Source organism: Mastigoproctus giganteus, chromosome 4, assembly GCF_048544385.1.
Source record: "Mastigoproctus giganteus isolate SK-2022 chromosome 4, ASM4854438v1, whole genome shotgun sequence".
NCBI lineage: Eukaryota > Metazoa > Arthropoda > Arachnida > Uropygi > Thelyphonidae > Mastigoproctus > Mastigoproctus giganteus.
Window position 1 is genome coordinate 98,302,060 of NC_143578.1, and position 12,444 is coordinate 98,314,503.

A 12,444-nucleotide genomic window follows, 5' to 3' on the forward strand; every position below is an offset into this window, starting at 1 on the left:
AAGTCCCTCAGGGTTCAGTATTGGATCCATTGTTGTTTTCTGTATTTATAAATGATATTGATGATGGTATATCAGGCTTAATGTCCAAGTTTGCAGATGATACGAAAGTTAGCAGGGTTGTTAATGACACTAATGACAGTACGCTGCTGCAACAGGATCTAGAAAAGTTGAGCAGATGGGCTGAGAGGTGGCAAATGAAGTTTAACATTGACAAATGTAAAGTAATACGTATGTGAAGCAGCAACCCCAAAGTGATGTATCAACTCTGTGGTACTACACTGACAGCGGTAGAGAACGAAAAGGACCTGGGGGTAATTGTACAGGCAGATATGAAGTTTTCTGAGCAGTGCAGACGATCTGCAAGAGTAGCTCATAGTGTCTTGTCAATGATATACAGGAATTTTTCTAGCAGGGATAAGGATGTGATTATCCCCTTATATAAGGCAATGGTTAGGCCACACCTGGAGTACTGTATACAGGTCTAGAGGCATCGTTTTAAGAAGGATGTAGAGCTGTTGGAACGAGTACAGAGAAGGGCAACAAGATTAGTGAATGGAACAAAGGGTTGCTCTTACGAAAAAAGGCTTAAATTTTGCAAATTACAGTGTCTGGAGACTAGGCACTTCCGAGGTGATCTGATTGAGGTGTATAAAGCCCTGACTGGTTTGGGCATGCTCAATGCTGATGGAATTTTTCCTCTTTCTCAGAATAATCATCTGATAGCGCATAAATTCAAATTGAAGAAAGACAGATGTAGGATTGATGTGCGGAAGTTTTCCTTTAGCCAGCGGGTGGTTGGTTGGTGGAACAGACTTCCATCCTTTGTTGTGGAAGTCGATAGCCTAAATAAATTTAAGGCTGAGCTGGACAGGTACATGGAACGAATGGAGGGGTGAAATGGGAGCGTGTTTTTTTTTTTTTTGGCTGATGCTGCATAAGTTTGCTTTCTTGCATCATATGGCTCTACTAATGCTAAACTGGCTTAAGTCCGCTGCCTTTCCCATCTGAAGAACAAGAGGAACGCTGATTAACCGAGCTCAGTATCAGGTGTTTTTTATACCGTGTCCTGACCCGCGCACGCGCCGCATTTCACCTACAGTTGCTTCGATTTTCATAAAGATTCACTGGTCATAATGTTTTGGCTCATTGGTGTATATAAAGAAGAAAATGAATAATGAAAGAAAGAAGGAAATAATAAGCAAACTAATGCAATCTAAGGCAGCTAATGCTAAACCTGAACAATGAATGGATGATAAAAAATAAAAAGAAATAAGAGAAATAAAGAATGAGAAGGAGAAAAAGCGAGAGAGAAAAAAGATGAAGAACGGAAAGAAAGAGATAAGTGATAAAGAAGGAAATAAGTGAACAAGGAGAGAAAGAGATAAAAAAATAAATTAATTAACCATGAAGGGATGATGCCATACAACATACAACCCTGGCTTCTTCACCAGGCTTCAGCCGCCGGAATTGCAAGAAATAACAGTAATATCATGTCTATTTCTGATGTAAACGTTTCAGTATGCATAAATATCTTGAATAGAATACCAAGGAAGTGGAAACAAGAAGGCAGAAAAATGGGAAAAAGAGGAAATGGCTCTACCATGTAAGTTATTTTTTCCAAGGCTACTTGCTTTTTAACAGGAGATGCTCGTTGGTAGGCACTGCAGAATTGCAGCGTCCCCAGCTTCTTAAATCTAAATATACAGACAAGAGAGTTATATGAAATTTTATGAAGACAATGCAACTCAATGCATATTTTTATTAACAAGGCCCGCATATAGTATACTCATCTTCTATTTCCCATAATAAAAAAAATAAATAAAAAAATTTTTAAAAATTGATAAAAAATAAATAAACAAAATAATTGTTTTATGTAATACAAGTATTAAACAGAGCCTGGGCCATTCAGACCTAACCATAGCCTAAGATAATCATTTCAATAATAAACGAATAAAAACACGAAATCGTTTTGAATATGGAAGTTTAACCGTAGGCGGAACTGTGGGCTAGATAGGCTCACATTTTGCTACCTGTGGTTGAGTTAATGTCTGGTCGGTGGGTTGCCAATACGCATTTTTTTACAGGGGACAAAACTGCGGAGTGAGCAGTGCCGATTTGATCGTTGACTGTGAAGGGTGTGCGGCCACAATGTCTGTGTTTTCTTGTTATTCTCAGGATTCGCCCGAATTCTCATAAGTAAATTATATCAATGTCAACAATGCACCAAACTTGAATGAAAGCATTATTAATCTATTTTCAACAAATATAAACCGAAGAATGGATTTTATTTTTAAATAAAATTTCAAGATCACCTAAATCTGTTAATGGTAAGTGTCCAGTTAATGATTTACAGCATTTTTAATTTGCTTATTATTATTATTACTATCTATGTCTACATGTCTTATAACCAAGACAATTTAATGTAACTTTAAAAAGCAGCACTTCCACACATCAGAGTCACTGGCCGCCATTGCTTTATACTATGTTTTCAAATCTCTATACCTTTACTTGGGTTAACCCAATAAGTTTTATCTTTTATAAATTTCTGTTTTCGATTCAGTTTTTTTTTTTTTTAATTTCTCGTCTTCATGATGTCAACTACAAAGTTCCCAATTTTCAAAATACTCCCTCCCTTTTTTAATCGTTGTGGTTTACATCAGAATTGAAGACCTATGATGCCATTTTGCTTGTAATCCTGGCCTTGCAAAATGAGCGGCAGCAGCAGCAGCAGCAGCGGCAACCGAGAAACAACTACAGCGACTACTCCGGATCACCGAAGAATTCAGCAATGATATTAGGATTGAATTTGGTCTAGACAAATGCAAAACCCAACGACTGCAAAATGGAAAATTAGTCAACCGAAACTACCAGCTGCAGACTTGTAAAGAGATCGAAACCACGACAGAGGGAGAGTCCTGCAAATACTTCGGAATAATGCAGGCTCAGCAGTTACAGCACATGGAAATCAAGGCCTGACAGACAGAAAAATACCATTAGAGACTCAGAAGCCTGCTGAAAGCAAAGATGAATGGAGGGAACACAGTTAAAGCCATAAGGACCTATGCAGCTCCAGTACTAACATACATCTTCGGGGTCATAGATTGGACTAACACCGAGCTAGATGATATCATTCGAAATCAAGGACAATGATCACCAAGAGTCACCACCCAAAGTCAGCAGTGGAGAACTAACAATAGCTTGGAAAGAGGGAGGAAGGGGCCTGATAGAGCAACAGAAAACAGCGATAGTTAACCTGAAGGTTTACTTCGAGAACAACGCAGCACCACTCCACCAGGCCATAAGGAAGATAGATAAGTGGTATACCCCACTCAACTTAAGCGAGGATCCCCCTCCCACCTAGATGGCACAAAAGAAGCTAGAAACATGGCCAAAGAAGACACGACATGGTATACACTACAATGAGTTTCATCAAGATCATATAGATAAAATTGCCTCCAATGCCTGGCTCATGAGCGGGGAGCTCATCCCCGAGACTGAAGGATTCTGGCTCGCCATCCAAGACCACGTAATCAACACCAGAAACTATAGAAAATACATCATCAAGGAGCCCGAAGTGAACGATAACACATGTCGCGATGCCACCTGGCCTCAGAAACGATCCAACACATCGCCGCGGGATGCACAAGTGATCACCAAGACTGAGTACACTCGTAGACACGACAAGGTAGCCAGGATAATACACCAGAAGCTAGCAAGAAAACACCAGTTGATCAGAGAAAGTGTACCGAGCTACAAGTACAAACCACAGGTAGTACTAGACAGAGGTGTATTGCTAAAAAAAATAGTACCGGAATTCTCGTTCTCCAGAAGACTATATGATAACGCCACATCGACTGTACAGTAACTGAATCAGACTTCAGACTCACGGTTCATAGAACAACCAGTTCAAGCATTCAGCTCATGGCGAATCAAAATGCAGCGTTCTCACGCATCACAGTATACAGGCAGTTCTCGCTTTATGAGTTCCCAGGTTTACGAGTTTTTTTTTTTTTAAAGTAACCTAAGTATCAACAAAATCGAAAATATGAACATTAATAGCAAAAAATGAATGTTAAACAGTCATAAATACCGAATTTCAAACCACGCGTGTAGCTATACAATACAGTGTACCCTGCTTTACGACATTAATCCGTTACCATCGTATCGCGAAAATATCGTAATGTGAACCCAATAACACATTGTTTTTTGGCAATTCATTCCACGACCAGAATCTTCTCTTCATTCTTTTTTTTAAGCTTCGTAAACTTGCTACTCCGCGCAAATCGTGTTAGTTGCAATTTGTGCGTTCCGCTAAAAAATGCTTATGCATGCTATTGAAATTTATAAAGAAAAGAGAAGATTATCTTGGAAATAAACGCCTCTTGAAGAATTTCTGAAGAAGATGACTCCTTGTGCAACAAACCAACGAGTGCGAGCCACAATAATGAGCGATCAACGGGTGTTCATTTAGTCGATGATGATGATGAAGAATAAAAATTCTTTAACATTTGTAAGTCATAAATAATTTCTTTATTATTATAATTTGTTTTATTTTACAGGTTATGTTTTCATTTCTTTGCTTAAATCAATCATTGTTTAAACAAACTAATTTCGTTGTTGATAACGTAACTCCTATTTTTAACATTATGTCTATGGGATATAAATTCCCGCTTTACGTGTTTTCGCTTTACGAGCGCGCGCTAGGAACGAATTAACTCGTAAAGTCGAGAATTACCTGTATCTCATTCGTTGGATCTTTTTATCTAACACATCGTACTTTAGTAAGAAACGTTCAAGTTTCATTGCGAACTTTATAATTTTGTTTCTAAATAAATTTTTAAAGAAATCTATTAATTTTAAAGATATATATAATTATGTATATAATATATATAAGATATATATAATTATATATTATTGCAATTAATATATAATTACAATAATATATAAGTAGCAATGTTGCAAGTAGTAATCAGTAAAATAGATATTTCTTCTTCCCTTTTGATTATGCCATTGTTTCATATTAGGTGGATAAATTTAATGATTTTCTATTATGACATTTAGAAAAAAAGTACCAGAAGTTGTTCCGGTGCGTTCCGGCCCGAATACACCACTGGTACTAGAGACTCCAACCCACAAGCTGTACTGGAATTGGGCCATAATAACGGATAAGACAATCCCACACAACAGACCGGACATAACCATTGTAGACAAGGAGGAAAAGGCTACCTGTCTGAATGACATAGCGGCCCAACACTGGCAACCTGCAGAAAACCCAAGAGATAAAAATCAGGAAATAGACGAACCTAAGACAGGAGATCAAAGGGATGTGACATAAGCAACAAGTAACGACCATCCCGATCATCGTGTCAACCACCGGTATGGTGCCAAATACCCTATATAACAGCCTAGTGGCAATAGGTCTCCCTTGCGACACATACAAGGAACTCCAGAAAGTCGCAATCCTGAACACCTGTAGGACAGTCAGAGAGTTCCTCGACCAACAGTAACACCAGACATAACATCAGCCGTCTGCACGGGTAGCACAGTGGTATCGTCACCGTCTTCCCCGGGGCGTCTCCGTAGCCAGGTGGGCAGGAGCAGCAGTGCGTAGCACATGCTTCTTGATTAGACGGGTGTTCGAGCCCATGACCACCAAATACGGAGGATGCGGAAAAGTCAAGAAATGACCACCGCATATTCCTGGAGCAATATGGCCTTAGTTGCTAATGCTCCTAAAAACCAAATAACACCAACAATCGTCTTCCCCACACCGGATTGAAAAGGCCCAGGTTCGAATTCCGTCGATGACGCGAGGAACTTTAATAGGCCTTTTTTCATTCTGTGGCTGAGTTAGTCGGTCACAGGCGTAGATAGCAAGTTCTTTTTTCCCCAGAATGTAAAAAATTACGGATGGCCCTAATATAATAATTTGATTTGAAAACATCGACCATCCCGTGTACTTGGTAGCAATACCGGTCGCGAGGTGGAACCCCCAATCAGGGAGAATTAATAAAAATAATAATAATTATTATTATTTCTAATAAACCATATCACTTGAATATTCCTCACTGAGTCGCAGTTATTTAGCACTCGGTCTGTCATCGGGTCTGCATAGATTTGCTCCTTTTCTTGCCTATTGCAATAATTTTTGACTTTTTGAAACATTTTTAATAGAATACGTTAGGTTTCACAATTGTGCTACGCTTGTATACAGTAACTCCCTGACTTACGTAATACTCGGCTTACGGAAATTTGACTTTACGTAAGTTTTTGCCAGCCAGTGCAAACTTAAAAAAATCGTGGAAACGTATTTTGCATCCCGTAGGAATAAATGGAAGTATCGTGAAAATGTCGTAATATGAACCCAATAGCACTTTTTTTTAATGCGTTCCAAGTCCTTGGAAGTTGAAAATTTCGCTATACTGTATAACTAAGAAGAAATCTTTATTGTACAATAAAAATACAATTAGCTTTTTATTTCTCTAAAAGGTCATATTTATAATGGAAATTGCACCACTCTTTCATCGTTATTTTATGTTCCTGTTATAAGAATCAAATTTGAACAACTTTGTTGTGATATATTTCTAAAGGAAGTTTCTGTAGGTAACGACCAAAAAACAATATGCACTTTCCCGTTTATTGGGCTTTTCTGTTAGTGCATCTAATTATAAACGGGTAGTAAACTTGTTCGATCGCATTTGCGATAATACCGATAACTGCAATTATGTGAGTTTTTGCGCTATTATGGTGACATGTGCTCCCCTTCACTGAAATCTTCAATCATATAAAAAACAATTTTTCCGAAACTTCTCTTCATTCCTGTTTACGTATTACAATGATGAAGGAAATGCGACCAACGGAAGGTGCAGGTGGTGGTAGTGCCAGGACACGAAACCAAATTGATTTAAAAATGAAGGTACGAAGTACGAAAAGACTGAGATTGAGATCAACAGTGACCACCAAACAGCGTTCAGGTGCTATATCGAAGATGGAACAGCTATTAATAAAATCGTGGAAAATCAGATTCAGAAGCAAGTTCCCCTGAGTCTAATGACCATTCAAGCAAAAGCAACAAGTATTTATAAAGATATTAAAGATAAGTACGGCGAATCCCAACTCAAGTTTGTGGCAAGCAACGGGTGGTTTAATAAGTTCAAGCCTTGAGATTGTCACAGACATTCTCTCAGATATGCCAGACAAGCTGTACTTGTTACCTGGGAGTCTAAAACGCTGATGGAACTGATATTCGGGTGACGCTCAAGTCAAGTGGACCCAATTTTGGCGAAGTCCGGATGGTCTGTGACAGTCAAATCCTCTGCTTGCACCTTCAAGATGGTGGGACTGTTAGTAATCCTGGGTATAACCTCCATGCACAAGTACATGGTGGATGACCACCCAGGTATGAACCAATGTAAGCAGGGGTCGAGGTGTGGCGCCCACACCACATGGAGGAACGCCGCCCCTCTGTTACCAGGCGTAACTAGGTGGTAGATGACTCTCATCAACCGGTGCAACACCACCACTTTGCTTATTGAAGGCTTGAAGTGGTGGAACCCATGTTTAGTCTCTAGAGCTAAGTGCCGGTCAACCCTTCCCCACCTCTTCCATCATGCAGCATGATTGATGACTTTTGAGGTTATGATGAACATCGTGGCGAGATCCAATATTCCTTACATTTCGAGGGTACAGCTCTAAAACGGTGTTCGCAGGCCAGCCGCTAGTTAGTACACCGGACCGAACCTATTGGTAACTCTCTAGGAGGCTTCTGGATCTTGCTGCCTCTACTCTGCCAGATAGTGACTGGAGGGAGTCAGAGTAGTGTGTAAGCGGACAGCATTGTCGAGGCCACGTTATGTCAAGGATCTGGGTATATTCTTACCATGTGTACGCCATATCCAAAAATTTCATTACTTCATACAGCATGTCCCACCCACTTTTTCTTACTATTGAATACACCATGAATTGTCAAATTAATAGAGCAAGCTTATCTGCGAAAAGATCTAAACCTCCCAAGCACTTCCTAATTCATTTCACAAATATACGTGGTCTCAACTCTAATCTCAATGATGTCCATTTCCACTTGCAATCTGCCAAATCCCATGTACATTTTATGACAGAATCTCAGTTATCGGTTGATTCAACTACTGCTCATCTCAGATGCCCAAATTATTCGCTGTATGATTCTTATCGCCTCAAAGGTGGTACTTGTGCATATGTCCGTTCTGATATTCCCTGTCAGAGACTTAGCAATTTGTAATCTCCTCTCTTTGATCTTCTCTGGCTTAAAATCTCTCTACCTCATTGTGTCAAATTCATCTGTTGTCTTTACCTTTCTCCCAACTCCACTAATCACTTGGAGCTCTTTGACTTCCTCTCTTTGCAACTTGACTTTCTCCAGTCCAACTTTCCTAACAGTGAGGTAATTTTCCTTGGTGATTTTAATGTTCACAACTCCAGCTGGCTTCCGTTTTCTAGTCACACCGACCCAGCTGGTCGAGATGCTGAGGCTTTTGTAATTACTAATGACCTTGCACAGGTTGTTCATTTACCTACAAGAATACCGGACAATCCTAATCATACAGCCAATATGCTTGATCTTTTTCTCACAAACAACCCTTCTAAGTACACGGTCGAAGTGAATGGTCCTTTAGGCACTTCAGATCACAACTTGGTGATTGTCTCTTTTCCAATGGAACCTTTATCTCATGGTTATTCCCAACCTCGTGTTGTTTGGCATTACAAGAATGCAAAATGGGATGACCTGCGAGACTTCTTTTCTTCTTTTCCTTGGTCGGATTACTGTTTCAAACCTTCTGATGTCAACGTTTGTTCAGATCGTGTCAGTGAAATTATTCTTGCAGGAATGGAATCCTTTATCCCACACTCCTCTTTAAAATCTCGTCCTTTATCTAAACCTTGGTTTTCCAATAAATGTGCTAAGGCTGTTCAAGAAAAGAATGTTGCATATCGTAATTGGCTTGTTTCTAATTCTTCAGTTTCATTTTCTGCCTACACCAAAGCTCGCAACAACTGTAAAGCAGTTATTAATCAGTCCAAACTAGAGTTTGAACAGGCTAAGAGTAGAAAACTTGCTTCCTGCCCTAATGGTAGCCGAGCATTCTGGTCTCTTGCCAGAATGTTCGGCACGTAAAAGGCTTCAAAGGATTTGAAAAAGACGAATCATATGAAGAATTACAGATGATATTGTAAAGTTTGCAGAGCTACTTCAGTTGGAGGTTTCATGCCAAAGACATGGAGGAGTCAATAGAGAAAGAAGAGAAGGAATTATATAACAAATAACTTATTTACTTGCAGGCAGCGATATTGAAAGAAGAAAATGCTGACGAAGCTCAAAATGAACGAAATGAAAAGCCGGAGCACGTCATCACCAGAGAGATGGCAATGTCATTTCGTGAAATTGCATCGGGAATGGCGAGGTTTGCGAAGATGGATCCTGACAGCGAACGATTCTTAAAAGTTAAACCAGAGGGGTGAATGATATGCTTGCCCGCTACAAAGAAATCTACGATGAAAACTAAAAAGCCACCATCAAGTCATTCATTAATGTGTTTTTTCGTAAGGTTGAGAGACTGACACCTTCTAAATCTCCACAGCCCTCAACCTCCGCAGTGGCGTACTTATCAGCTGAAGACGTCGATTCTGGCAACGATGCTCGAGAGTTAAAACTTACTGACATTATGCCTGTCTCCTCTCTTTTTTTGTACTGTATAAAATTTTTTTGTAATTTTATAATTTTGATTTTTTAAAATTGCACGCTTTAGTAATTTTTCCTGCGCATGAGATAAAAAATTGAATAAATACAATAAATAATTCTATTTACGTGCTCGTCGAACATTTCTTTTTTGATTCAATCAATTTAGCGAGCACAGTTGCGACTGCTGCACAAACATGGAAATTTCGACTTGTGTAAAATCTGACATACGTAGCATTCCGCGGAACGCAACGCTTACGTAAGTCGGGGAGTTCCTGTACTGTTATTAGGCGTTTCCAAAGTTTTATGTACAGGTACTAATACACGAGTCGTTGTTTGTGTGGCTGCATTTTATAAGTAAGGAACGCATGTGTAACTCGCTTGATAATAGTTATTCTTCGTACACAGTACTCAGCGAGTGTACGTACATTTAAATCTGTAGTCATTATAGGTATATCCCAAAATTGGCATTGCTAAAGTTAGAATGCCATTGACCTATTGTTATTCTTTTTTGTTTGCTTACTTAGTATGTTTGTCTTCGCTGGTTGCAGGAAGTACTGAAGGTCAAGGCAACGAAGAGGTGCTACGGGAAATACGGCAGAAATGGGGAGCATCGGAGATCGTCAGAGACTTGGCGTAAGTAAATTCTGCCTGTGATAATGTGTTGTTCTTAGAATCCAACCTTGAGGTCGAGACAGGCTGTTTGCTCTACAGTCCATAAAAAAAATCGCTTCTCAGCCTTCTGGCTTAGATTGTATTGTGTAGTTCATAAAAAAACAAAAACAAAAAAATAATAATAAATAAATAAAAAAATTGAATCACCTCATTCGCAGCGATCAACAAAATTTCGTTTAAAAACATGAGGAAAGTGATGCTAGAAGTTTTGTTTAGCCATTGTGATATTGTGCACAATACATTCATTTCTCAAAAGTGCCGCCGTAAATATGGGAAGATATCTAGAAAGACAATTCGGCAAAAGCATCTATAATGGTGGGCAGTGAAATGTTGAAATTGTTTCCTAATACCTGCACCGGTGCAAATTAAGGCCCGTGCTAATAGGGCCCTTGCCCGAGGCACAATGAGGCAAGAAATATATATATATATATCCTTAGTAAAAGGGCACCAAAAAATCAATCTGCCCGGGGTGTGGAAATACCTTGGTCTGGCTCTGACCCTCTCATTTCTCATAGATCAAGCTCACTGAACACAATATTGTGTTACCACAAATTCGTACCCGCCCCCCCATGCCACCAATTTTTTTCCTTTTCAAAAAATGAAACAGAACCTATGAAACTGTTGTGGTGAAGAAGAGGTTATTGATGCAACTCAAGGAGATATCTAGTCAGAACAGTCCTAGTTCTGACTAGATATTACCTAGTAACAATTGAACTGCTACTGTCAGCGTTAGCAAAACTACAGTATTTACGATGGTGCTGAATATTTACCAACAATTTTACAAAAGAATACTCTCCTTAGGCAATAATGTAGAAGTACATTACCATGCAAGGAGAGCACTTTAATCCTAACATAAATAAACATATATATATATATATATATACAATTGTACAAAGAAATTGAGTGGGCCAGTAAATCAGAATACCTTATAGTGGGAGGTGTCTCCATAGCCAGGTGGGAAGGAGCAGCAGTGCGTAGCACACACTTCTTGATTAGACCGGGGTTCGAGCCCATCACCACCAAATACGGAGGATGCGGAAAGGTCAGGGAATGACCACCGCATATCCCAGAGCAATATGGCCTTAGTTGCTAATGCTCCTAAAAATCAAATAACAAACAAATAATAACAAACAAAGCCTTATAATGGGAGATTTTAACTTTTCTAATATTGACTTGAACTTTTGAGTTGGTTACTCGCACACTAGCAAGAATTTTGTGGGTTTATTGGAGGAATGTTTTCTACAGCAACATGTTTGAGGGGGGACAACCAGAAGGGATAATACTCTTGATCTGATTATCAGCAGTGATTATTGATGCATTAAGAATCTGCAGATAAAGGAACCACTAGGTGGCAGTGATCACAGTGAATTGATGTGGGATTCACTTAAAGATGTAACTATCATCAAGGGTGAAGGGAAGGACTTTTGCTTTTGTAAAGGTGACTACAGTGGTCTCAGACAGTTTTTAAATTCTGTACAGTGGGATCAACTGATGATGTTACCAACAGCAAATGCTGTATGGGAAGCATTCAAGGAATTAATTTTGGAAACTACTAAGCTTTTCATACCATTAAGAAATACTGTTGAAAGTTTAGGCTTAAATCGATGTCAGATAAAGTAACGAGACTTGTGACAGAGAAGAAAAATGCATGGGATGCACATGAATTATTGATTGACACAGAAGCCTATTGTAGATATAAACTAGTCTGAAATCAAGTTACAAAGGAGTTTAGGCAAGCAAAGGCAGATTATGAGAAATCTCTGGCAAAGGATGCAAAGAAAAGTAGCAAAGACTTCTTTACTTATATTAGCATTAGCATTAGCATTAGCATTAGTAGAGGCATTTGATGCAAGAAAGCAAGCTTATGCAGCATCAGCCAAGAAAAAAAAAAAAAAAAAAAAAAAAGTAACATAAATAAATAAAAATAACCACTTCCACTTCACCCCTCTGTTCGTTCGAAATACCTGTCCAGCTGAGCCTTAAACTTATTTAGGCTATCAACTTCCACGACAAGGGATGGAAGTCTGTTCCACCCACCAACCACCCGCTGGCTAAAG

General features: G+C 39.1%; 1 protein-coding gene across 1 annotated transcript in view; it reads left to right on the forward strand.

The window, feature by feature from the left end:
• Window positions 1–9,917: 9,917 nt before the first annotated feature.
• LOC150086938 (longistatin-like) overlaps window positions 9,918–12,444 on the forward strand; it is a 29,645-nt gene continuing 27,118 nt past the window's right edge. The window contains exon 1 of the mRNA XM_090371695.1: window positions 9,918–10,348. Within this exon, the coding sequence (XP_090227821.1) occupies window positions 10,197–10,348 (152 nt within the window). The 5' untranslated portion in view covers window positions 9,918–10,196. The remainder of the gene's footprint in view (window positions 10,349–12,444) is intronic.